The sequence below is a fragment of the Loxodonta africana genome, chromosome 13 (genome assembly GCF_030014295.1).
Source record: "Loxodonta africana isolate mLoxAfr1 chromosome 13, mLoxAfr1.hap2, whole genome shotgun sequence".
NCBI lineage: Eukaryota > Metazoa > Chordata > Mammalia > Proboscidea > Elephantidae > Loxodonta > Loxodonta africana.
Genome location: NC_087354.1, coordinates 50,596,967 through 50,623,284, shown reverse-complemented (window position 1 = coordinate 50,623,284; position 26,318 = coordinate 50,596,967). Strand labels below are relative to the sequence as shown.

Sequence of the window (26,318 nt, the reverse complement as noted above, 5' to 3'; positions counted from 1 at the left end):
ATCCTGAATCCATTCTCCAACCACCACACAGAGTGATTTTTCTGAAAACCAAATCTAGTCATATCAGTGTTCCTGCTCACAGCTTTTACAGCCTTCCACGATCTGGCCCTTGCCTACCTTTCCAGCCCTTTTTCTTACCACCAGCCTCTTCCTTTATAGCCCTTCTGCTTTGGGCTTCTCCAGCGAGAACACTGAGCCTTTGCAAGTGCCGTTCCCACTCTTCCTTCACCTCTGAGCCTAACACCATGTCATCGTCCAGGCTTCTGTGGAATACCACCCTTCCGGGAAGCCCAGGAGGGGAGTACAGGTAATGTGGTGATTAAGAGTGTTGACAATGAAACTAGTCTGCTAGTTCAAGTCCCATCTCCACCACTGCCTGGCCATATAGCCTAGGGCAAGGTAGTAAACCCTCTGGGACTTCAGTAAGAAGCCCTGGTGGCTCAGTGGTAAAGCACTCAGCTGGTAGCCGAAAGGCTGCTCTGCAGGAAGAAGACATGGCAGTCTGCTTCCATAAAGATTTACAGCCTTGGAAAATCTATGGGGCAGTTCTCTCTGTCCTACAGGGTCCTTGAGTCAGGATTGGCTAGACGGCAACAGGTTCGGTTTGGGTTTGGGACTTCAGTTTTCTTATCTGTAAAGGAGACAATAATTGTACCTACCTCTCAGGCTGGCTGTGAGGATTAAATAAATCCAGACATGTAAACCGCCTGGCAGGGTCTCACGCGTCAGCTCCACGTTTCCTGACCCCAGACCACTTCCGAGTATTTTCTGACTCATGGCAGCTTCACGTCAGAGGAGAACTGTGCTGCACAGGGTTTTCAACAGCCGATTCTTCAGACGTACACCACCAGGCCTTTCCTCTGAGGCACCTCGGGGTGGACTTGAAACTTTTGATTAGCAGCCAAGTGCTTAACTGTTTGTGCCACTTGAGGACCCCAAAACTCTCTTCCTACCACTGTCCAGTCAACTCCGACTCATAGGGAAGACCCTGTGGGTTTTCAAGGCTGTGAATCTCTACGGAAGCAGACAGCCATATCTTCATCCCACGGAACGGCTGGTGGTTGACCTTCTGGTTAGCAGTTGATCGCTTTAACCACTGCGCCACCAGGGCTCCTTACAATACCATATGATACCAATCTCACTCCTGGGATTGTTTGCTATCTGCCGCCCTAGCTAGACTGTCAGCTCCATGAGGGCAGGGGAGTTTTGAACTTGATCTTGCTTAAGTTTCTGGTGCCTGGCACACAGATGCTCACATATTTGTTACCTCGATGACTAGGAATCCAGCACCTACTAGACTTCCTGATGGTAAGACACGCTCTCCAGTAACCAGCCGCCCTGAACAAGGAAGGGAAGCGAGGTAAGACTGTCCACGACTAACGAGGCACACACAGCAGGCTCACACCGAGGCAGCCAGCAGTCACCAAGGCGAGCTGCTCATTAGAAAGTACCTTTATTGTTTTTGAAATGTTCCAATATTCAATGGAAAAACCATGAGAGCGGCTTTCTCACAACTTTACAAATTAATAGAAAAAGTGATTTTTCTCCTTCTTTACAGAAATCTCTCCCTTGAATCAGACAGGGTTCCATTGTGGCTGAAACCCAGCAGGAAGGGAGATGAAAAGAATACAGCAAAGAGGGCTTTTCCTCCACATTTAAAGCCCAGGCTGAGTCCCCACAGACCTGCCATCCCTCTGAGGGAGGTTCAGCCCATTCAGACCATGGCACTCTGTGGCAGGCCTCTGTCTCAAAGGCCAGCAGCCCCCTGAATGCCTGCGGGGGTCAGGCAGGTGCAATCAAGGCAGCTTCATGAGAATGAGAACAGGAGGCAAGCCTGCTGCTCAGGTCCCTTTCTCTATAAACAGCCAGGAAACAGGCTATGGGCACTGGCCAATAGTGCTCTAAGTTTAGAAACTTCCCCTTTTCCTTAGCTCACAAAGCCTAATTTGTCAAATAGCTTTCCAAAAAAAAAACAAAAAAATCAGAAAACAAACATTTGGTTCCATTTCAGCTATAATCAGCAGTTGGTAATTTTTAGAAAAAGATGCCTTGAGTTGCTCATTGTTACGTTGGTGTTTTTTATGAGGCCTCTGGCTCCTTCCTTTCTCAGCCATGATTTGGGGTTGGGGGCATAGCTGCAGCAGAAAGTTGTTTCTGTTGATTTGAGAAAACTACTGAGATGTTTTGCACTCACATTCAGAGGCTGATGGAATTCAAAACCGATCCCACTGATTTTTATGAAAAACATAACTGTTCCTCTTGGGTGTCTCGAGTCAAAACAAGGCAACCGCTTCGTGATTTATGGCCCCCACTACGAATTTTCCGCCTTCCAGAAAGCATTAGAGAAACTGCCGACCTCTGCCAGGAGCATTGTAAACACACCCCTGACAGCTTGGACACTTTGTTTTTAAACACAGCAGGACTTTTCCCTTGGCTCTGGCTGGAAAGCCACCTCCCTAGGATGGATTGGGAAGGAGCAGACAGGATGGCTCCCTCAAAACCTAAACGTGAGGGACCAGTGGTCCCCCATGGACCAGTGTGGCTGGGAGCATCATCAAAGGCAATGGATACATTTATGGCATACAAAAATTGCCCCGTGGTCCCCAAGTGGCCTCCAGGCTCAGCCTGGCTGGACGCAAGGTGCACGGATACAGAACAATGTATCATAAGGCACGTGTGGCTCCCACACCAGGCCCAGGAAGATTATCTCTTCGCACGATTCCAGAAGTGCTGGAAAGCAGAGGAGTTGATGGCACTGACTACGAGGAGCAGCAGCAGGTACAGGGAGATCATCACCATAAACCAATGGCTGGAAAACCAGGACAGCTGGCTGGAAGCCCTGTGGAAGGGGGGAGAAAGAGCGATGTTGGCAAAGAGAGAAAAACATTTTTTTTTAAAAAACTATGCAACAACTTCTGGCTCAAAGCAGACTAAATGATGAATTCCATCCTCCGCATGAGCCATGAAATAAAGCTTCTTCATGTTCTTTGCTGGAGAAATCTGGAGCTGTTTGCCTTGGCACTGACATGCTTTTCAACAGAACAGTTTCTAAATGTACAAAGACAGCTGTGCAATGAGCTCACCCTGATCTTCCCTTTTTTAGCTCCCCCTTTTACCTTTTATAACCCGTCTGTTCTTCAGCAAGGCTTTGGTATCTAGAGGGGCCTAGCCTGAGGTGTCTGTCCAGATGGAGGCGGGCAGAAGGGTACTCAGCTAAAGGCTTCTCACTTTTAGACACCCACAGGTATCAATCTGAGCTGGGGAAATCCTCTTTGGCCCACTGGGAGGTGACGTGAATCATCCAAGTGAGCGCTAGAGGCTCCAGGGAGAAGTGGGAAAGGACTGGAATTTTCAAACAGAAAAAGCGCAATGATTTTAAACCAAAGGACAGAGTTCCCTGTGCTCCGCAACCCTACACAGGTTTCCAGAGTTTGAGGGAAAGTTTTACTGGTTTATGAAATCCTGAAGCCACACAGGAATAGAGATTATAAAAGTCACCCCTGCCCCATCTCACCTGCTCACCTGCTGCAGACTCCCAGAGAGGCCACAGAACCCAACAATGTGACAAGATCTCAAAGTGACCCCAGGCCCTAGAGCATCCCGCATGTAATCCCACTACCACTCTGCTGGGTGAGAGGAGGCATCCGCCCTGGGGCTTAGGAGCAGAAGGTCCCCCTCTGCTATTAGGTTCAATACCCTCATTTTAGAAATAAAGAGGAGACATGTGAGGTCCAGAGAGGGGCAGGAAGGGGTTCGGTAACTACTGTGGGAAGTGGCTGAGGTGGGCTGCAAACACCCCCAGCCAGCACCCACTTGCTACCCTGCCTCTTGGCTTAACCTAGCCAATGGGTTTCAGACTGCAATCTGTGAGCCTAGGTGGCTAAAGGGCCTCAAGGCTTGGGCGGCCATTTGGCTTTGCTAGTTGAGGGTCAGCAAAAAATAGGAAGACCTTCCATGAGATGGACTGGCACAGTGGCTGCAACAATGGGCTCAAACAGCAACAATTGTGAGGATGGCACAGGACCGGGCAGTGTTTCATTCTGTTGTACACTGGGTCACTGTGGTCAGAACCAACTTGATGGCACCTAACAACTGTTCCTCGTGCTGTTTATGTTTACAAATCCCTTTCTACCTTCTCCACTAGAATGTACAATCCTTTTCGGACCAGGACCCCATCTTATTAACCCCTTACCATATCTTTCATGGTGCTTTATACATAGCTGGGGTCTAACAAGTCTGTTGTACATAGCGTTGCTATGAGTTGGAACCGACTCGATAGCATCTAACAACAACAAAAGTCCATGGTGGGCAGAAGAGACTGATAACTAAGAAATCCAATACTTTGAACACAACCATTAAGCTCTTCTGGACCTCACGCAGGGATCGTCCTTCTTACCTCTTGGGCTGCTTCTGCGAGTACACCAGCAGGTACTTCACTCGCAGGAGCTGGTTATTGGTGACCACAAAGTACTTTGGAGGGATTTCTCCTCCTTCACTATGTTTGATTCTTGCTCTTCTGCGATCTATCTCCTTGGAATCTACATAAGGAGAGACCAGTCAACAAGCACAACTTTACTGGGGTCGGGGGGAGAGACACAATAAGCAAAGAAGCAAATTATAAACAGGAACAGGGCCAAGCCTCCTGGACCTGAAGGCAGAGCTGCCCCAGTGGGCTGAGGAGTGGTCCTGAGTAGGCTGATGCAGCACTAAAACCATGGGAGAATCCAGCAGACAGACAGACAGGAGGAGGGAAAAAGGAGTAGGAAAACTTCGGGGATAAAAGGGAAGAAAAGAAGAACTCAACTGAGTGGGCAAAGTAGAGGGAAAAAGCAGACTCGTACCAAAAGCAAACACAAGAGGCTCTGAGACTAGCAACTAGGAACTGACTTGACCTGAGACAAACCTCTTAGTAGGCATTTTAAATTAACCATTCTGGATTCGAGCTCCTTAGAATGCTTATCTTCCACTCTTCACACTAAGACTTATTAAAGGAAAAAAAAATTTTTTTTACCAAAAAATAAAATGGGGGGAAAGAAAAAAAGGGGGAAAAAACTCCAAAGCTGTGAGACAGCAGAGGTTACAAGGTTTTGTTCGATGCTTAATGTCACGGTTTGCAAACTTCCAAGAGTTATAAATGCAAATATTTATGCCATCTGGTTTGGGAGGGTGGTGTCAGAACTGGGCCTGTTCCCCAGGATTCCAGTTGTTTTACATTAGCAGCCAGGAACAGTCTTCTGGATTCTCTTTTTCTAACAGAACCATGGGCCAGTTCTGGAGACTGGATGACAGCTCTGTGACCTCTTCGATCTTCGAGGTGGGCTAATACTTTGGGGGCGGGAGACATGGAGAATAAGCTAAGGGACACTTTGGGGGAGTGGCTATGAGATGCACAGCTGGTGAGTCAGCTCCATGGATTCTCGCCCCTGGCCTTGGCTGTCCCTCACATCATCTCTGGGCTCTTGCACTCACCCGAGTAGCCTGGAGGGGCAGTCTGGAACCAGAGTCTTTAGCTTCAGGTCAGGTCTCTGCTGACACCAGGCACCCAAAAATGAGTGAGATTATTCAAACAGCTTTGCTTTGTTATATATATATATTTACCACAATTTAAAAAGAAAAAAAATGCAATTAAAAAAAAAAATGAATGAGTCTCAGTTCTTATCCTCAAGGAGCCCACCTTCTGCCTCACACCCACCTTCATGTATCAAATCTCACCTTCTTAAGATGGCATATGTTTTGCTATATTTTCACCACAATAAAATAAAATTCAAAAATCTTACCTTCTCCCAGAAGCTTTCACTGGGACCCACCAGGACTGCCCCTTCCCCTGAGCTGCCCCCATGGCCCTAATCAGCTCCTCACCTAATACTCCCTCCCTTACCATTTTCCATTTTGTGTCTAATCCCTAAAGAGACTGACTGGTCACTCCTTGAAGGCAGGCCCTTGTCCTGCATCACTGTGGACCCAGCCCATCCCTTGGCATGGAAACCGTGCTCCACGCAAGAGCTGGGCCAACAGCAAGAGTCTGCATACCACACCCAGGTCCAGGCTAAGCACTCACTCACCTTTTTTCTTGGTTTGGCATTTGACATCTGGGTGATCAATAACCTCGCACACGGCCACACAGCTGAGGAGGGGTCCGAGGAGGCTGCGCTGCCACCCGTGGCCGTGGGGGCTGTAAATGAGGGCCAGGCTCAAGTCGCTGGTGAGGTAGGTCCCCTCCCCAAACAACGATGTCTGGAATGGCAGAGGGCAGCAGAAAAGAAACATAGCCAAGTGAATACAGAGCTGGGAGTCGGCACAGTTAGATGCCAAGGCTCTTTATTCAACACAGAGTTGTAAATGCAAAAGTTTCAAGCCTTTTTGTTTCCCAGCAAAAGAGGCAGGATCAACTAATCCTGGGACATTATCATACGGTTATTACTAAACGCGTTCCGTACTGATGACAGTTCAATTGCGGAATTAGCCGTCTAACTGAACTAACCAGCAGTTTCTGGTGGTTAAGCTCCAATGGGAAAGGCAGAGTTATGAGTCCAGACAGACCTGAGTTTGAATCTTGCCTCTGCCCCGCCAAGCTGGCAAGTTATATAAACTCTCTGGGTCTCGGTTTCTACATTACAGAATGGGGGTAACAGTACCTCCTTCAGAAGGTTGTGGGTGAAGACTGAAGGAGACAACGTACATAAAGTGGCAAGCAGGACACCCGGCACACGAAAGGTGCTAAATACATGAGGCATGGGTCCTCCATGGAGTCCCTGGGTGATGCAAATGGTTAACACATTCGGCTGCTAACAGAAAAGTTGTAGGTTTGAATCCACCCAGAGGCACCTCAGAAGAAAAGGTCTGGTGATCTCCTTCTGAAAAATCAACCACTGAAAACCCTATGGAGCACAGTTCTACTCGGACACCCATGGGGTCACCATAAGTCAGAGTCAACTTGACAGCAGCTGGTTTTGGGTCCTCCATCACAAGCTCCTGTGTTGGAGCATATATAATGCCTCTGTTACATGAATGTATTTAGAATAGTTACATTGATGGGCTTGCGAAAATAACCTCATGCCCTTATGTGCAAGGAGGCGCACTGAACGGGAAGGTAATCCAAGACATTACTTGGGAAAGAAATGAGTCTCTCAGACCAGAAACTGTACCCGAATGAGGGAGGCCTACATGGGGCAGGGTATGTTGCTCTATTTGGCTTGGTGTTAACCAAGAAAATGGCCAAAACTCTAGGAGGCAGCTCCCTGGTGGTAGGTATTTAAGATAGTGCTCTCCATAAGGAAGCAGGCTAGGTGATAGCAGTAAGGATTCCAGGTGAGAAACCTGCAAGCTGAGGCAACAGCAGGGAGAGCAAACACATCCTTTGCCCTTGCCAGACACCGATAATCAACCATGATGACTAACATACAAATATCAATCATGGCACTCATTCACACTGAGCTGAGGCGAAGACTCAGACTCTTTCTCAGCATAACATCCTGGGTAGCTGAAGCCAGTGGATGGAATTTGACATTCATGTTGAAACTCATTTGCTATCTCTGGGCCACAGTATCCATGTCACCAGATGATAAGTGGACTTGAACAGCTCACTGAAAAACACCCTATCCTCTGGAAATGAGAACTGTCCTATTCCATGGCGTCAGGCTTCCACAATCCTTAAACCTGTTAAGCAAAGCTTAGGAGAGATGAATCAAGCCTTTGCTTGGCCTCTGAGAAGCCCTTACCAGGTTAGGCAGTGTCCTCATCTCTCAAGTGCTGACATAGACCTCCAAGGACTGGACGCCCTCTGATCTGACTCGACACCCATTTTCCTGCTCACACATGCCACGAACGCACCCTTCCCTAGACTCAAGGACCTTGTGCAGGGCTGCCAGGAGCACAGCTGCACAAAGGTGGGAAACCTGAGGTACCTCTGCCACAAAAGCAATCTCACAGCTTCAACTGGCAGGTGGGCTCCCTCCAAGAGGTGTTACGGATTGAATTGTGTCCCCCAAAAAGGTGTGTCAACTTGGCTAGGCCATGATTCCCAGTATTGTGTGACTGTCCACTATTTTGTCACCTGATGTGATTTCCCTATGTGTTGTAAGTCCTATCTCTATGATGTTAATGAAACAGGACTCAATCTACAAGATTAGGTTGTGTCTTAAGCCAACCTCTTTCAAGATATAAAACAGAGAATCAAGCGGGGCGGGGGGGGGGGTGAACCTCATACCACCAAGAGAGCAGCGCCAGGAGCAGAGGGTCCTTTGGACCCTGGGTCCCTGCACCGAGAAGCCCCTAGACCAGGAGAAGATTGATGACAAGGATCTTCCTCCAGAGCCAACAGATATAAAAAGCCTTTCCCTGGAGTCGATGCCCTGAATTCAGACTTCTAGCCTCCTAGACTGTGAGAGAATCAACTTCTGTTTGTTGAAGCCATCCACTTGTGGTATTTCTGTTATAATGGCACTAGATGACTAGGACAAGGCCCTTCACTGAAAACCCAGAAGAGGAGGAGGCCAGAAGGGGATTTGCTTTACCAAAGAACTCTCCATCAGATGTCTCTAAGCAGCTAACTCCCTGGGGCACTGAAATGAAGGTTTGCTGTACAAGAATGTCATCTGCAGGCAATTTCTCCAGGCTGGCTCTTGGGTGATATAGAGGCCCCCTTGATTCCAGTAGCCTGGTCGTAATACTAAGCTGAACCAGTGTAAATAAGCCTGTTATCCTCTCCAAAACCCAACTATGCTAATCACATTCAGTAGTGTTAAAAAATGTCACTCTAGCCTTGGGCTGCTGTGTCAGCCACAGCCGAGTAAGTGGTTCACGATCCAGACAAGGCAGATGCTGCTACAACTAGGGGAAAGGCCTGTAGCTCCAGACACCCTTTCCAAGAGTCTATTAAACCAGCTGCCCCTTCCTAAGTGGTTATTATTTGTGGAACAATTTTCATACAGGATGTTTCAATCTCCTCAGCATACCTGAACATGGGTTGTAAGGCCAAACCAACCCATTGCCATCAAGCCGATGCCAACTCATAGCGACCCTAAAGGACAGAGTAGAACTGCCCCATAGGGTTTTCAAGGCTGTAATCTCTATGAGAGCAGACTGCCACATCTTTCTCCCACTCTGCTGGTGGGTTTGAACGGCTGACCTTTCAGTTAAAGTAATCCGTGGCCGTCGAGTCGATTCCGACTCATAGCGACCCTATGAACAGAGTAGTACCCCCCATAGGGTTTCCAAGGAGTGGCTGGTGGATTGGAACTGCCAGCCTTTTTTTGGTTAGCAGCTGTAGCTCGCCGGAACTCTTAACTACTGCGCCACCAGGGGCTCCTTCAGTTAGAACAGTTATCCCTATTTTACAGCTGAGAAAACTGAGGCTCAGAGAGTTTACGTAAACTTGCCCAGTGCCACAGAGCTGGTCAGTATATCTTTTTGGCTCCAGTGTCTGTCTGTACTCTTCTTCCTACATTTCACTAGAGGGTAAAATAAGTACTAGCAGCGAAGGGGTGGTTGACTCTATTTTAACTCCCGAAAAAGTGAGGAAAGGAACTTAAGCAGGAAGGGAAAAAGGAAGACTTCCCTCAGTTTCCACTGCTGGAGTGTCCCTGAGTGTAGGGCTTTCCAAATGTCAACGTGCACGCAGATCACCTGGGGTGTTGTGAAAGTGCAGGCTCTTTTCTAGCCTGAGATTCAGCACTTCCAGCTAGCTCCCAGGTGATGCCATTGGTCCAGGGACCAGGCTGAGTAGCAAGGAGAGGCCATACATCCGGATCCTCTGGAGAGCTTTTAAAGAATCCTGATGCCGGGACCCCAGCCCTAAAGATTCTAGTCTAATTGGTCTGAAATGCCGCCAGGCTCCCCTCGTGATTCTAACGTGCAGCCTGGGCTGGGACCCATCCTTAAATCGATACTTCTGTAACTGTAATCTGCATAGGAATCTTGGAGATCTTGTTAAGACCTAGGTTCTGGTTCAGAAGGTCCCAGAGGGGCCCCTTTAACAGGCTCCCAGGTGCTGCTGTGATTTGTAGCCCACGCTTTGAGAGACAAGGCCCTAATGCACCTGCCCACCTGCCCCCACCAGCAAACTCCCAGGGTTCCGACCCCCGCGTCAGCAGGGTGCCCTCAGGCCCCACCTTGTTCAGGTGACAGTGCAGGCCATTGTGGATGATGGAATGGAAGTTTTCTAGGCGGCTCCCGTGGAAGGCGTAGATTAGGTCTCGTTCTCCTTTGGTCTCATAAAATTTGGCATTGGCTGGATCAGAATACTCAATTTCAAACAGGAAGTCCGGCGTGGGGACAGGCGTGTGAGAGGCACCTGTCAGCTTTTGGATCTTTTCAAACTTGAAAACATGAAGGGAATGGCATTTTTATTTGGGAAGCCAGAAAATGTGCTGCAAAAAATGCCTCTTAAAGGCTTGGCCTTAACTCCCATGGGTTCTGCTCACAGGAACAATTGATTTCACAAGAATAAAACCAAAAAAACCAAACCCATCGCCATCGAGTTGACTCCAACTCATAGCGACCTTATAGGACAGGGTAGAACTAGGATTTCCAAGGGGTGCCTGGGGGATTCGAACTGCCAACCTTTTGGTTAGCACCCATAGCTCTTAACCACAACGCCACCAGGTTTTCCTCATGAGGACAAAGACATCAGTTTATAAACAGGCTCAGGGCTTATCGCTCAAGACTGCTTTCCTCTATTAACATTTTTCCTTACGGTATGCTAACTGAGTGGCATTAGCTGTACCTTCGAACTAGAGGTCAACTTTTAATTTCCATAACACTTTCACAGGTTTCCTGCATTCTATCTTTACGATACTCCCATGAGCGGGGGAGGTGTGATAAACTGCAAAAATAGCCACATATTTTTCCTCCCCTCCATCTGTGCACCCTTCTGCAAGGTGCCTTTGTAGGTGGAATTCCACCAAGATTCCATCAAGAGGTGGGATCTAGTTCCCTACCCTTTGAATCCAGACTTGGCCATGGCTTTGGCCAATGGGACCCTAGCATACATATGGCAAGCAGAGACTTGAAAAGGGCTTGCCGTTTTCTCGTTTGCTGCTGGGAACCCTTCACCTTTCACTGCCATGTGAACAACCCCAGACTAGCCTCCTAGAGGATGAGAGCCTCAGAGAGGAAGGACCCAACCTTCACAGCCATCCCAAAGGAAGTGAGGCTACCCTAGATCAACCAGCCCCAGCTGAGCCAGCTCAGACCAAAAGAATCACCAACACACAGAATCATGAGAAGCAAGCAATGTTTGTTGCTTGAAGGCAAGTTCTGGGAATGGTTTGTTACACAGCAAAAACTAACTGATACAGGACGGTAACCTCCCTCCTAAATCTCTTCAGGGCGGAGACTATATCATTTCAGTGGTATGCAAGACAGGAAGTCACAGACCAAAGGCAATCTGTGGCCAAGCTGTCTTTGGGCTATGATTAAATGAGAAAAATAAAAGGAACATAGCATGTATTTATGTTGATGTAAGGTTGCCATGATCCTTTCTTTGGAAGACATGTCCTTTATTCTAAGATTAGGACCATCATCCTTTTTTGATGTTAAAATATCCTTTTACAAAATTATGATAGATGGTAGGCCAATGGTTTGACTTGGGGCAAAATAAAAAGCTGGCAACCATGGGTCCCAACACCCAATGTTTTAGTGGAAATTTAACTGGTCTTTAATCAAAAGCCAAGGAACAAAAACAAAAAAGCCAAGGTGCCATTGCCTTATCCACTTCAGTTACCGCGCCTGACATCTACTAGGTGCTTGGTGGCCATATGAGGAATAAATAAATGAACTACAAATGAGCAGATGAGTAAAACGAAACCCAGAGATCATACCAGAGTTAACAGCCCAGACCGAATGTGAATACAGGTCTCCTGACTCCTACTCTGGGCTCTTCATGTTACTTTACCATCCAGCACAGAAGGATGTCCCTTAGACACTAAATTCCAAGATACCAAATTCTTAAGGGAGATTTTTGTCTTCAGCAGGAGCTTATAAAATTGGATGCTCTTAAAATTGATGAATTAGATGAAGAGCGGTACAGATAAGCCACTGCTGTCGGTCAGAGGGAAGTGCACCAGGTCAGGGGTCAGATCCTAGCCTGCCCCTGGGAGGTCACACTGAGCTGGGGGAACCACCATTATGGAGTGTCTGACCTGTGTCAGAAACTGTGCCAAGGGGTGACACATATTCTGTCAGACCCCTTCTCTGAGGTAACCATCAATATTCTCAATTTAGAAATGGGGAAAAAGAGTCTCAAAAATGGATGGAAGCGGGATTTAAACCCTGGGCCTGAGGTATTCCACTCTTTTGAGCTCTGCTCATTTCCTAATAGAGAAATGGTGGCACCATGGTTAGGAGCTCGGCTACTAAAAGCAAAAGGTTGGCAGTTCAAATCCACCAGCTGCTCCCTGGAAGCCCTATGGGGCAGTTCTGCTCTGTCCTACAGGGTCACTATGAGTCGGAACCAGCTCAACAGCAACAGGTTTTTTGGTTATGTTCTTGACACCTGGATTAAGCAATGTTTCTTAAGGTGTGTTTTCAGGGCCCACCCTCATCAGAATTACCTGGGGTGCTTGTTAAATAAAGTGATACCTGGCATTTACTGACCCCCCCGCCTTTTTTTTTTTTAGTACACGTCAGGCATCGTTCTAAGTGCGAAAATTCATTGAATTCTCATAACCAGTTCCTTGATGGGAGTATAGTACTACAATCTCCATTTTACAGAGGAGGAAACTGAGGTGCTAAAAGGTATCCAGTAACCTACTCAAGGTCACACAGCTAGTTTAAGAGGCAGAGTCCAGCTTTGCAGGGTTGGTGTGCATGCTGGGCCTCACTCACTCCAGACCCAGAACGAGAGTCTCTAGAGGAAAAGCCCAGGAACCTGCGTTTTCAACAAGCTGCCCAGGTCACTCCGGTGCACGAGGAGGTCTCAGAGGCCCTGGACCCGGCACCGTTCCGGAGCTCCTGGGCCCTAGGAATCTGTGATGCTATAGACCAAAGTCTCACCTCTGCCTTCCCTGCGCTGTGGATCGTCAGGACCTTTGAAGATAAGATCCAGCTCACCAGGTCCTGGGCCCGTTTGTCTTTGTCTCCGGATGACTGGAGAAGTTCCTTCAGGTTAGGTAACGTGCTGGCATCTGCAAGCTGAAGTGGTTGGGGTAAAACCTCTATGAGCAAGGATCCCGACAAAATGATAACCAAGGGCCCTCTAGTGTTGATGCTGGTGACTTTCACTTCTTTCTTGTTTCAAGGGATTTTTAAACCAAACCCGTTGCCATGGAGTCGATTCCACTTCCTAGCAACCCTATAGGACAGAGTAGAACTGCCCCACAGGGTTTCCAAGGCTGTAATCTTTTTTTTGTGCCTGTGCTTTAGGTGAAAGTTTACAGCTCAAGTTAATTTCTCGTACAAAAATGTATACCCATATTGTTTTGTGACATTAGTTGCAGTTTCTGCAATGTGACAACACGCTCCCCCTTTCCTCCCCAGGTTCCATGTGTCCATTCAACCGGTTCTTGTCCCTTCCTGCCTTCTCATCCTCCTTTTGGACAGGAGCTGCCCATTTGGTCTTGTATATCTGATTGAACTAAGAAGCACATTCTTCACGTGTATTACTTTTTGTTTTATAGTCCTGTCTAATCTTTGTCTGAAAAGTGGGCTTCGGGAATGGTTTTAGTTCTGAGTTAACAGTGCGTCTGGGAGGCCATAGTTTCGGAGGTTGCTCCAGTCTCTGTCAGACCATTAAGTCTGGTTTTTTTATGTGAATTTGAGTTCTGTTCTACATTTTTCTCCTGCTCTGTCCGGGACTCTCTGTTGTGTTCCCTGTCAGGCCAAGGCTGTAAATCTTTACCGGAGCAGGTTGCCACATCTTTCTCCTGTGGGGTGGCTGGTGGGTTTGAACCACCGAACTTTCAGTTAGCAGCCAAGTGCTTTACCTCTGTGCCACCACAGCTCCTAAGGGATTTCCTTAGAGGGGGAAAACGCATAGTTCTGCAATCCCGTTTCCAAATAATACCCAAACCCTAAAGCTCCGAGCATGCAAAGTGTTTTTGTAACTCATCTGATTCAAAACCTGATCTGAACCGATGAAAGGTTCATTTCTGTAGCATTTTGCTACAGGAATTCCGATGTGTCTGATTACGGGATGCTACCCCATTGGAGGTGTTACTGAATACATTTGTATACGCAAGTGAGGGTATAGGGTTGTTGTCCCTGGGTGGTGCGGTTAACACACTTGGCTGCTAACTGAAAGGTTGGAGGTTCAAGTCCACCCACAGGGGCCTCAGAAGAAAGGCCTGGTGATTTACTTCCGAAAAATCAGCCACTGAAAATACTATGGAGCAGTTTTATTCTGACACATGTGGGGGTCACCATGAGTCGGAATCAACTCTATGACAACTAGTGGCATTTTGGGTAAAAGTGTAAGAAACCATTTTCCCTTTAGCAGGAGAACATGACCTTCAGTCCCGTTAACCTGTTCTCCTGGCGACCTGCTAAAGACAGCGCAGCAACTACATTATGGCAACCCTGTTTACAGGAAAAAAACGACCCTGAGTGGTAAGCTGCATCTGGACTGGGAGGAATTGAAAATAGGGTAGCCATGGCTTTGGGTTTTCCTGAGTGTGGTGGTTTTGTGGAGGGACCTGGTAGCTATATCCAGCCTCTGTGGGACATGGGGCTTCGCTTAAGCCACAGCAGTACCTATTCTCATCAGATGAGTCTCGTCTTCTCATATCTGAGTTGTCGGGGAGAGAGGGGGTGGGGTGACTAGCTCTTGGGCCACTGCATGAGCTGCTTGCAAGGACTCCCGCAAAAAAAGGATGGCCCGATGCAGCCCTGTCCTGGAGCCTTCTGATGATGCTGGTCCCCAGTGTGGCCGGTGACAGGCTTCTAGGTCTGCAAGCTTAACTGCACGTTACCCCCTTTCTAAAATCAGGACAAATCTGAATTCCAGACTGCATCTGGCACCAGAATCTCTGATAAGAACTTGGGGACCTGGACTGACAGCGGCAAGGTATCTTAACTTCTGCTTAGAAATTTAGGCTGGTTAGAGGCAGCACCTCACCAGCACAGCACCTAAGTAAGACACCACTCACCTCTCCCACTCTGCTCCCCAGCAGACTGCGGCTCTCCCTGAACACCCTGGGTTGTACGACCTCCAAGCCTTTGCTCAATCAGCTCCCCACAACTGGAACGCCCCTTCTCCCACCCCTACCAACAAGGGGGCCCCTGACCCAAGACACCCCATTCCTCTAAACCCCTAAGGCACTCAGCCCCAGTACTCTCTCCCCAGTTTGGCCCAACTCCTGGAGGCCAGGATTGCCCTGTGTTTCTCTAATTCTTCCCTTTCCTGAACGTAGAAGAAAGAGCACGAACTCTGGAGTCAGCTTGAGTCTCTGCTCCTTATGCAAGGCTGAACCTGGTTGAGCCTCTCTTTCCTCATCTCTAATGTGGCAACCCCACTACCTCCACATGGGGTTGTCGGAAGCCTGGTGGCGCAAGTGGTTTCCTACTGGCTGCTAGTTGAAAGATTGGCGATTTGAACCCGACTGGTGGCTCCATGGAAGAAAGGCCTGGTGACTTGCTTCTGGAAAGATTACAGCCAAGGAAACCCTATGGAGCAGTTCTACTCTGTAACACATGGGGTCGCCAAGAGTCAGGGCCAACTCAACCACAGCTAATTCCTCCCACATGGGGTTGTCAAGAAGATTAAAGAAGGGAATGTACTCTCAGGGCCTGGTCTATACCTCTCTTGTTCTTTTACTTCTCATCTATATTTCTCCTGCACACGTCTCCCCCCACACTTTTCCCGCAGCTTTGCTAGGGACGTAGCTGGCACTTCATAAATACAAACCTGTGGTTCCTTTCCATTTTTCTAGAAAGCTGGCTGTTGCTGACTTTTAGGGGCTTTATTTCTTAGGTCTGAAGTTGGAAATAAGAAAGATTTCAGGGCTGATTTATCTCTGTCTCTATTTCCAAAGACTCAATTCAGTAGCCTCAGACTTTAATTAAACTATCTCTACACGCCTCATGGAGTCCTGGTGGCACAGTGGTTAAGAGCTCGGCTGCTACCAAAAGGTCAGTGGTTCGAATCCACCATTAACTCCTTGAAAGCGCTGTGGGGGCAGTTCTCCTCTGTTTTCTCCTCTGTTCTATAGGGCCGCTATGAGTAGGAATCAACTCGACGACAACGGGTTTCAACAGGTTACATGCCTCACAGGACATCAGTGAGGAGAGAGGAAGTGAAAATGTTCTATAAGCATTGGTGTCATCTCTTTGTCTAGTTTACTGCTCACCCCCCGCCCCGCCCCCAGCTGCACCCCAGCCTCAGATCCTTGCACTTACTCAGGGAACATTTACTGAGCCTTTGACTCAGCCAGACCCTGTGCTGGGGGGAGAGGAGGGGAACCAGGGCTAGAGACGGAAAAAGGGGCTCTCAGTCCGGCGGGGAGAAGGAAAGGGAAATAACTATGACTCAGGAGTCCTCATTATAACGAAGGTGGATACAAACTGCTAAAGGGACAAGGGGCAACTTTTGCTGGGTTAGGGCTGGGTGGAAGGGGGTGCCCAGGAGAGGCTCGGCAGAGGAGGTACCCTGCGACCTGGGTTTGATGTGCCTAGGCACAGAAGTGTGAAAGTGCAGATTGTTGTCAGAGAAGTAGATGGTGACGTGGTTAATTGTGCAGGCTCTCCCACCAGTCCGCTGGGGCCAAACCTCCTAGCTGTGTGACCTTGGGTAGGCTGCTTGCCACTCTGTGCCTCGGTTTCCTAAACTACATAATTGGGATATTAGTACCTACTTCATGGATCTCTGTGAAGGTTAATCAAGTTAAAGCAAGTAATGTGCTTAGAGCAATGAGGACGGTATTAAGTACTCAAGGATGGTACTAAGTACTTTGACATAGCTGTGATTTCCATGAAGGTCATCATCATGAACTGCAGGTGGCTCTGTGTGGCTGGAGGTGGTCACCATGAGGAACAGGAGTGGCAAGGTGACTTGAGACCAGCCTACGAAGGGCCTTGTACCCCACTTGGGGACTCTGGGTTTGTTTGGTAAGCAATAGGGAGCCACTGAGGGTACCTAAGGAGTCCCTGGGAGGTACAAATGGTTAAGCACTCAGCTACTAACTGTAAGATTGGTGGTTCAAATGCACCTCGAGGTGCCTGGAAGGCCTGGCAATCTACTTCTGAAAGATCAAATCCATTGAAAACCCTATGGAGTGCAGTTCTACTCTAAAACACATGGGTTGCCACAAGTCAGAATTGACTTGATGGCAGCTGTTTTGGTGTTTTTTGTTTGTTTGAGAGTTCCTGAGGATGTGACCTAAATGACATGCCCTCAGTGGTCGCCCAGCTGGCCTGCTGCCTGCACAGTCCAGAGGACACCCAGCAGCCCTTGCATCATCTCAGCCTCCCCTTCTTTCTTTTCTACTCCTGGTCCAACTTGTTACCCCAGAGCCCAGTTGCCTTCTCTCCCACAATTACTGTCCCCGCCACTCCTGTTCTCAAAGCCCACTTGTGAGCCACAGCTCTTGCCAACAGTCCAGACCTGGGTGCAGGGAGCCCACAAAAGGACGGTCAACTACGCCAGGCCCCCTTCATGGGCTCTGTCTGGGGAACTGAGAGAGATCCCTCCCAGGTGAGCTGAAGCCAGGCCTCCCCTGAGCCTCCTGCAGGGCTCAGGCCTCTCACAGCAGCCACCTGCCCAGATAGAGCCCCTGCTGTGTCCCGACGGACTGGCTTCCTTGCCCTCCCTCATTCTGCTCACACTCTTTAACCCCTCAAATAACCTCCGTTATGGTCCATATCACTTTTCAAACTACTCTGAAAATAAATCTCCTCCAACCAGTTAATGGGATTCTTCTCTCAAGACCGAAACCTGCCTGCATCTGATCAGGCACACAGGTAGGATTGCCAAATAAAACACAGGCTACCCAGTTAAACTTGAATCTCAGATAAACAACAAATAAATTTCTAGTATAAGTATGTCCCACACAATATTTGAGGCATACTTACGCTAAAAAATTGTTTGTTGCTTATCTGAAATTCAAATTTAGCTGGATGGCCTGTATTTTTATTTGCTAAATCTGGCAACCCTACACTTAACGAGGCCCTGGGAACCTGGTCTGGCCTCCCTCCCCAATTGTGCCTTCTGCCACCAGCACACCCACCACCACCACCACCACCAGTGGCCATCTAGTCAATTCCAGTTCAGCCTCCACCCCCATGCTATTCCTCAAGCTGCCCTATGTCTGTCCTCCTCCAGGCCTCTGCACTCCCTCCTTCGCTGCCTAGCAGACATTCCACTCAGCCTTCAAAACCAAGCCAAACCAGCTACTGTCAAGTCAATTATGACTCATGCTGACCCCAAATGTGTCAGAGGACAGCTGCGTTCCATAGGGTTTTCAATGGCTGGGATCTTTTGGAGCTAGATTGCCAGCCCTTTCTTCCAAAGCACCTCTGGGTGGACTTGAATCACCAACCTTTACGCTAGTATCTGAGCGATTAAACATTTGTGCCACCCAGGGGCTCCATTTAACCTTCAACGCCGCCCACCATCTCTGAGCTCCCCCAGTGCTCCACAGAGCCCCATCTTGTGACTTGACACTCTGGGGGAACCTCATATCTGACTGGGTTGAGCACTCCCTGAAAGCCACATCTTACTTGTCCTGAAGCCTCAGTGCCAGCGTGGAACCTGGCATGGAGTTCAGAGCAATGACAGTAACAGCTGCTATCTATTGAGCCTTCACCATGTGCTGGAGCCCTGGTGGGCCAGTGGTTAAGAGCTTGGCTGCTAACCAAAAGGTCAGCAGTTTGAATCTAACAGCCTCTCCTTAGAAACCCTAAAGGGCGGTTCTCGTCTGTCCTGTAGGATCACTATGAGTCGGAATGGATTTGAAGGCAACAGGTTTGGTTTTTTTGTTTGTTTGTTTAGGTGCTGGGCTAAATGTTGTATATGCAATGTTGCATTTTATTCCACAACTACCAATTTTATAGGGGAAGAAACTGAGACTTGACAAGTCAAGCACCTTGCCTAGGGTTTCGCTGCTATTCAGTGGCAGGGATATGAAGCCAGGCACCCTGACGCCACTGTCTTAGCCAAGATGCTCTCCTACCAAAAGAATGGAGGAATTTAGTGATGGACTGAATAGTTTAGCCCTAAGGAGCAATTCCAGCAGAATTTTAAGAGGCTGCTCAGGAAGCTAACCTGTTTGGAGCTCCCCCCACCTCCCAAATAATATAACTAAGACCACTATTAGCTGCCTAAGCTCTAAGGTTGGGAGAAAGCTGTATTGATGTATATTATTGGTGGGGGGGAAGGGTGACAGAAAACTCTTGAAAACAAGCCTGCCCTGGAGTGCAAAGAAGATGACAGCCAGCAAATGGTACGTGTGCAAGGGCCAGGAACTGATGGTAACTGTGCACGCCATCAGCCAACCCCGTCGTTGTGCAAAGAACCAGGAGCCAGCTGCCTGATGGGGGAACAGAGCAACCAGGAGAGCTGATGGATCTGGGCAGGAGTCCAGGACAGAGGACAGCATTTACCAACTGCTGGGTCCAGACAGTTCTACTCTGTCCTACAGGGTCGCTATGAGTCAGAATCGACGACTCGACGGCATTGGGTTGGGTTGGGTCCAGGAGAGTAAGCTTTCGGGAGGAAGGAAGGCATTTCTGGGGGCTGGGGCTGAAGGCAGAGGAAGCCAGTAGGATGGAAGTGGAACCTGCAGAGAGGGGGAGGACTTGAGAGGCAGAGTGGAGAGGATGCTCAGTGGGAAAGAATAAGGCAGAGAGGAGTAACTAGCACCTGTCCCAAAACAAGGGCCCCTGCCCTCAATGCCCTCAAGGGCCAGAGAGGTGATGGAAATGAGTAAGGGGCCCTCTGGGAAAGAGTGGCGAGGGCTGTGAACTGGAAACCACTGGCCTGACCAAGGGCCCAGCCACCAACTCGCAGGGCAACACCCACCCAGTCTGCAGAGCCTCGGGTTCTCTCTGTTTTTTCAGAAGAAGTCAGCAAGCTGCATTTTTTTTTTTTTTTAGTTTTCCAATTTCTAAAAGGCTAGAGGACACAAGAACTCTGTCAGCCCGCAGACCACACACACGCAACCACTGCTTTGGAGAATCAGGAAGGAGGCAGCTAGAGAGGTGGCTAGAGGGCCCGGGGGAGGCCTGAAGGGTGGGCAGAGTTGGGCCATCGCAGGGATTTGAAAAGGACAGTCTCTTGGGAAAAGAAGACAGTGACAAGGGCAGGGAGCCAGCAGGTGCAAGCAGAGGCGGGAGAGGCCCAGTAGCACTGGAAGGAGACAACGCAACCTCCTTGTCGGAGTCAGGAGGTGGCAGGGCAGCCCAGCAGACACTGCGCAACCACCTAGATCGAAATCTCCTGGTGAAGGGGCCCAGGAATCTATTTGTGCAGAAGTTGTCACAAGTGAGGCTTATCATCCGGAAAGTCAGAGACACTCAGGTTTAAATGTCAGGCAATGTTCTCCTAGAAGGGTGTACGGCAATAGGAAAGAAAGAACATCTGAAAGAACACTTGTCTAGGAAGACGCCAGAGGTCATGATGACTGTATGTAGGTGGACGTGCTCAGAAGGAAATGAATCAAAGGCACAGCCAAGGTCACCAACCCGACACTGAGATATGGGGTTTGAGAGAACAGTGATGAAGGATGGAGGGTGGACACCACAGTCACACCTTGCTTTGCACAGACCTAAGGTACGAAAATGTTTTACTACAACAGATTGGGGGTGAGGGGCTACTTTACAAGAGCACTCTTCACAAAGGAGTCATCATGAGGACCCTGTAGAACAGTGGCTCTCAGCCCTGGCTGTGCCTTAGCCTCACCTGGGAGCTTTGAAAGACCCCAGTGCCTGAGAGAAAGTGGGTGACAGGCCACCAGCACATATTCTCTGCAAAGACACAGAAAATTTCTATGCCCAGGCTGTAGCCCAGACCAATTAAATCAGAATCTCTGGGGGTGGAGCTCAGGCATCAGTAGTTTATTAAAGCTTCCAGATGATTCCAATGTCGCCAAGACTGAGAACCTTGTGAAGAGTGCTCTATCTCCCCCAAATGTCAACATTCAATCTCCAATCTGGAAATAAGTATCGAAAATGTTCCTAAGAAAGGTTAGCCTTTGAGCCAGCAATTTCACCTCTGAGAATTCACTTCAAGCACATAACCAGGGATACGAATAATGATTAATATACAAACATGTTTAGCATAGCATTATTTATAATAGCAAAGAAAATGCATGAAGGAACCCAGAAGACAAAGTCCTAACTGCTGGGGGAGTGACAGGAGGGGTTTTTGCTGAAACAAAGGAGGGGAGGCACCAGGAAGGCAGGCACACACTACCATCAGGACGGAGAGGAGATTATTCCATGTTTTAACGCAGACATTGGGTGGGGAGGAGTGGCACAGTGGTTAAGCACTGGGCTGTGAACTGAAAGGTCAGTGGTTGAACCCACCAGGTGCTCCACGGGAGAAAGATGGGGCAGTCTGCTTCCATAAAGATTTATAGCCTTGGAAACCCTATGGGGCAGTTCTACTCATGTTGGAATCGACTTGATGGCAATGGGATGGAGTGGGACAGGGGTCATCTTGTCTAGACAGTGTAAGCCAGAGACCAGAAAGAAGAGAAAACAGGGTGGATCCTTATTCCTCCAGTACCAGGAGATTCCTCGAGAGCAGTTCAGGCCCCTAAACCCTAGATGAGAACAGGGTAAGTTAGATAAGTGCCTCCCAAGTAACACTGCGTGCAGGAAATCACCCAGGATCGCGATAAAACCCTGATTCCAGAGGTCTAGGGTGGGCCTGAGATTCTGAGTTTTTGTTAATTTTGCTGTTGTTAAGGAGACTAAACACAGCAAAACATACACCAATTCAACCATTCCTACATGTACAATTCAGTGATAATGACTACATTCTTTGAGCTGTACAATCATTCTCACCCTCAAGATCCCGCCTCTCTAGTAAGCTCCCGGGTGATATGGCACTGCTGGCCACTGCCCAGGCTCTGAGCAGTGAGGGACAGGAGTTAACGCGAAGTATCCATTTCCACCCACCAGAAAGAACCTGCAAGCTGATGGAGAACTAAAACCAAAAAACCAAACCAGTAAAACTGTTAAATGGGAACCTAATTTGCTGTGCAAACTTTTACCAAAAATACAGTATTATTTAGAAAAAAAAATTGCCATTGAGTTGATTCTGACTCATGGCAACCCCATGTGTGTCCGAGTAGAGCTGTGCTCCACAGGGTCTTCAGCAGCTGATTTTTGGAGGCACCTTTCTTCTGAGCCCCCTCTGAGTGGACCTGAACCTTTTGGTTAACAGCCAAGCACTTAACCATCTGCACCAGCCAGGGACTCCCAGGGTATGTTATTTTCCAGGGGAAAAAAAAACAACTTTACAGCTGTTGACACCACTGGCACGATACCATATCAAGTGACTCAGGAGTGTGAACCATGTACTGGAAAGTGCAACTCTAAAGTTTAAGGTTCAAAGGTCAAGAGCTACAGGCTATCCCAAGAATGCCACAGGTTCTCTGATTTTGATTCCTCAAACCTTCAGTAAGCATCTCCCAGGCCCGGGATACAAAGAGTTCCCAGTGTAGGATTGAAGCAAGAACTCCGCATAGAAATGTTCCCAGAACAAGGCCCTGAAGAGATGACTTGGAATTCTGGGGACTGTGGAAGGATCCACCCAACGCTGTACCTTAGCCAAGAGTTTGGTTTCCCAAGAGGGCATTCTCAGGAAAGAAACAATAAAGTAATTCAGCCATAGCTATAATTTTGGAAGCTGCCACACATGTGTGATAGTTTGTAATGACACCTCACAGTGTGGGGAAAATTAATTTAAAATGGCTGAAAAAGACACTTGTTTAAACATTACTTCAAGTGCTTTTAGCTAAACAAGTAGAAGCGAAAGACTTTTTAACCACTCCATACCTTCTTTTCACAGGTCAAGCCCAGGCTGATTCCCTTTCTTTTGAAACGCAGCCTTTGAGTCAGATACAGGTCCAGAGACCAAATTACCTGTTTCACTTCAGAAACTCATGTAATGTGGCAAAATGAAATCTAAAGTGTGTTTAAAAACATATGCACGTCACACAGAGATCCTGGTGAGTGGTCTTCTCCTGGGAAACTGCACACAGACAGCCAAAATCCGTGCAGCCTGGGCCACTTCCTTTAACAATAATGCCCAATGAGGAATGTGTCCACAGAACTGGATGGTAAGAACGTTCTGGGTGTCCATGTTTCTCCAGTGGCCCTTGAGATAAAGGATGCCTTGTCTGGAGCTAGAGCAATGAGCCCCACACTAGGGGCAGTCTGCCCCTATTGAGGAGGTAATGGGGCAGTGGGGGTTCAGTGGCAGAATGGTCATCTTCCATGTGGGAGACCCAGGTTCAATTCCCGACCAAGGCACCACATGTGCAGCTCAAACAGGCCCCCACCTGAAGACCACAGTCTGGGTGGCTTTGATGTCTTATTATATGCGACCCACCGCCATGGAGTCAATTCCGACTCATAGCGACCCTGCAGGACAGAGTAGAACTGTCCCACAGGGTTTCCCAAGGCTGTAAATCTTTACAGAAGCAGACTGCCACATCTTTCTCCCCTGAGGCGGCTGGTGAGTTTGAACTGCCCACCTTTCGGTTAGCAGCCAAGCTCTTAATCTCTGCGCCACCAGGGCTCCAATTATTTGCAAAGGAATGGGTAAATACCTATTTAGCAGACCAGCTGAATCAGATCAACATCCTATTGCTGGCCACGCAAGAAATTTTTGTGGAGGGCTATACATGTATTAGATTACTCACGTTGAAACTCCTGTCATTAACAAGAGCAAGCAGCCACGAAGTGCCTCGGGAGTGCCTGCATCAGGGGTCAGGAGTGTACTTAGCTCATAGAAACCTTCTCCAAGGCCAGGCTGGCGATGGAAAGTCTAGTGGCCGGCATGTTTACTAACACGGGTGGAGCCACCTCTGCCTGTGGTTCCACCGGCCACGTGGCCAGGGACGCGGGGGGCAGCGCTGGGGAAAGCACACTCACCAGAGCCTCAAAGTCCTTGCAGTCGTGGCGGGCATAGGAGGCGGGGAAGGGCCGCAGCACCGAGTCGCGCTTGTAGCTCTGTAGGGCTGAGGCGAAGAGGCTGCACCGGAGGTCGGCGGCCAGCACGTCGCGGCCGGCCGCCTCCCTGGCTGCCGCCCAGCCAGAAGGCTGCATCTCAGGCTGGGGCGTGTCGCTGGGGAGACGCGCCGGTCAGGGGCGAAGACCGAGCTTGTGGACAGCGCGGGGCCGGGCCCAGGGACAAAGGGCCAGAGGGCCCGGAATTCCCAGGCCTAGGGTGGAGCTAGGCAGGGGGATGACAGCGGTGAGAACGTGCTGACGAGTGTCTTCCTGCGGGGGTCCGAGCCTGGGCGCTCGCTGCCAATGGTGACAGGAGAGGGTCTGGGCCGGACTGTGGGTCAGCGCGTGGGGGTGGGCCCAAGCATAATGGGGCCGAGGTCCCAGGCCTGGGGGAGGGGCTATGACATGGGATGAGATGACAACGGCGGGAACGTGCTGACACGTGTCCCTTGCAGGGCTCTGGGGTGCGGGGCTCCCCAGAGGAGACGGCAGGCAGAGCCCTCTCCCCGCGCCGGGCCAGGCTGCGGTGCCACCCGTGCCTTCCTGTCCCGCCCCCGGCCGGCGCCACCGAAGCCCCAGTGCCCGCCCGGCTGTCCTCGGCGCCGCCTGTGCAGCCAGTCCGCTCGTCTTGCCCGGCCCACCAGGTGGCCCCCCGCGCCCTGCCGCGCGCGCCCGGGCCTACCTCCCCACCCGGCCGCCGGCTCCCCAAGCTGCCCGCGCCCCGCCCAGCCTGCCGAGGGTCCGCCCCTTCCCGTACCAGACCCCGCCCCCGTCCCCGCCCAGCGCAGGATGAGCCCGCCCTTCCCGACCAGGATCTTCCCAGCTGTGATGCGTGAGGCCACCAGCGTTTGCCAGGTGAAGTCTTCCTCGCCACGGCCGGGAGCACGAACTGTTCTGGGCACCCTCTTTACCCGCCCCTGGACTTACCTTTGTCCCAGCTGCGCGGACTGAACCTGCTTCTCTCGCCTTGGGAAATTGCTACTACCTGCTGTCTCCCTCGAGTCGTTTCCATCCAAGACTCCGGCAGCTTCTGACCCATTTGTTGTTGTTGTTGTTGTTAGGTGCCGTCGAGTCGGTTCCGACTCATAGCGACCCTATGCACAACAGGACGAAACATTGCCCGGTCCTGCGCCATCCTTACAATTGCTGTTATGCTTGGGCTCATTGTTGCAGCCACTGTGTCAATCCACCTCGTTGAGGGTCTTCATCTTTTCCGCTGACTCTCTGTACTCTGCCAAGCCTGATGTCCTTCTCCAGGGACTGATCCCTCCTGACAACATGTCCAAAGTATGTAAGACGCAGTCTCACCATCCTTACTTCTAAGGAGCATTCTGGTTGTACTTCTTCTAAGACAGATTTGTTTGTTCTTTTGTCAGTCCATGGTATATTCAATATTCTTGGCCAACACCACAATTTGAAGGCGTCAGCTCTTCTTTGGTCTTCCTTATTCATTGTCCAGCTTTCACATGCATATGATGCGATTGAAAATACCATGGCTTGGGTCAGGTGCACCTTAGTCTTCAGGGTGACATCTTTGCTCTTCAACACTTTGAAGAGGTCCTTTGCGGCAGATTTGCCCAATGCAATGCGTCTTTTGATTTCTTGACTGCTGCTTCCATGGCTGTTGATTGTGGATCCAAGTAAAATGAAATCCTTGACAACTTCAATCTTTTCTCCATTTATCATGATGTTGCACATTGGTCCAGTTGTGAGGATTTTTGTTTTCTTTATGTCGAGGTGTAATCCATACTGAAGGATGTGGTCTTTGATCTTACCATTTAACACATGGGAAAACTGAGGCTCAGAATGGTGCAATGCTTGCCTAAGGCCCCACAGCCAGGAGGGTGAAACTGGAGCTCCCACCTAGGTCTTCCGAAAGCCAAAAGGCCTTTCTTCTGCTTTTCAGCCATCAGAATCCTCTGACTTGCCAAAGTCGCTGGCCTTGCAGATTTCCCAAGATCCTCCTTTGGGGCTCCCTCTGACAGGGAACCTGGGGATGGGGCAATGGGGAAGGAGGAAGAGGAGCTCTGACCTAAGGCTCCAGGAAGGAAAGGACTACACTCCCAAACCCTCCCCATACTCAGAACACCTGGTGACCTGCTTCTGTGAACACTACAGCCAAGAAAACCCTATGGGGCAGCTCCGCTCTGTCATATGGGGTCCCTTTGGATCGGAATCGACTGGCTGGTACCTAACAACATGAG

General features: G+C 49.4%; 1 protein-coding gene and 1 long non-coding RNA gene across 4 annotated transcripts in view; one reads left to right on the top strand and one right to left on the bottom strand.

The window, feature by feature from the left end:
• Positions 1 to 26,318, top strand: part of LOC135227271 (uncharacterized) — a 52,715-nt gene that overhangs the window by 19,429 nt on the left and 6,968 nt on the right. The gene's annotated exons all lie outside the window — the stretch shown is intronic.
• PARP16 (poly(ADP-ribose) polymerase family member 16) lies at positions 1,400 to 24,715 on the bottom strand. Of its 3 annotated transcripts, XM_010598044.3 has the most exons (6): positions 24,037 to 24,709; positions 12,994 to 13,131; positions 10,110 to 10,316; positions 6,063 to 6,234; positions 4,397 to 4,538; positions 1,400 to 2,839 (listed from the first exon to the last, which is right to left on the bottom strand). In XM_010598044.3, exons 1-6 carry the CDS (start codon positions 24,208 to 24,210, stop codon positions 2,704 to 2,706), a joined length of 969 nt encoding a protein of 322 aa, XP_010596346.1. In that variant the 5' UTR covers positions 24,211 to 24,709; the 3' UTR covers positions 1,400 to 2,703. The 3 variants fall into 3 exon arrangements, with proteins under 3 accessions (XP_010596346.1, XP_010596348.1, XP_064123461.1); XM_010598046.3 differs by lacking the exon at positions 10,110 to 10,316 and having other exon boundaries at positions 24,037 to 24,713; XM_064267391.1 differs by lacking the exons at positions 10,110 to 10,316; positions 12,994 to 13,131 and having other exon boundaries at positions 24,037 to 24,715.

Coding starts and splice junctions, on each gene's coding strand:
- PARP16 (XM_010598044.3), bottom strand. CDS start 24,210: ATGCAGCCTTCTGGCTGGGCGGCAGCCAGGGAGGCGGCCGGCCGCGAC. Junction 10,317..12,993: donor ACAGCGCAGGGAAGGCAGAG/GTGAGACTTTGG, acceptor CATGTTTTCAAG/TTTGAAAAGATCCAAAAGCT. Junction 6,235..10,109: donor TGCACTGTCACCTGAACAAG/GTGGGGCCTGAG, acceptor CTGCCATTCCAG/ACATCGTTGTTTGGGGAGGG.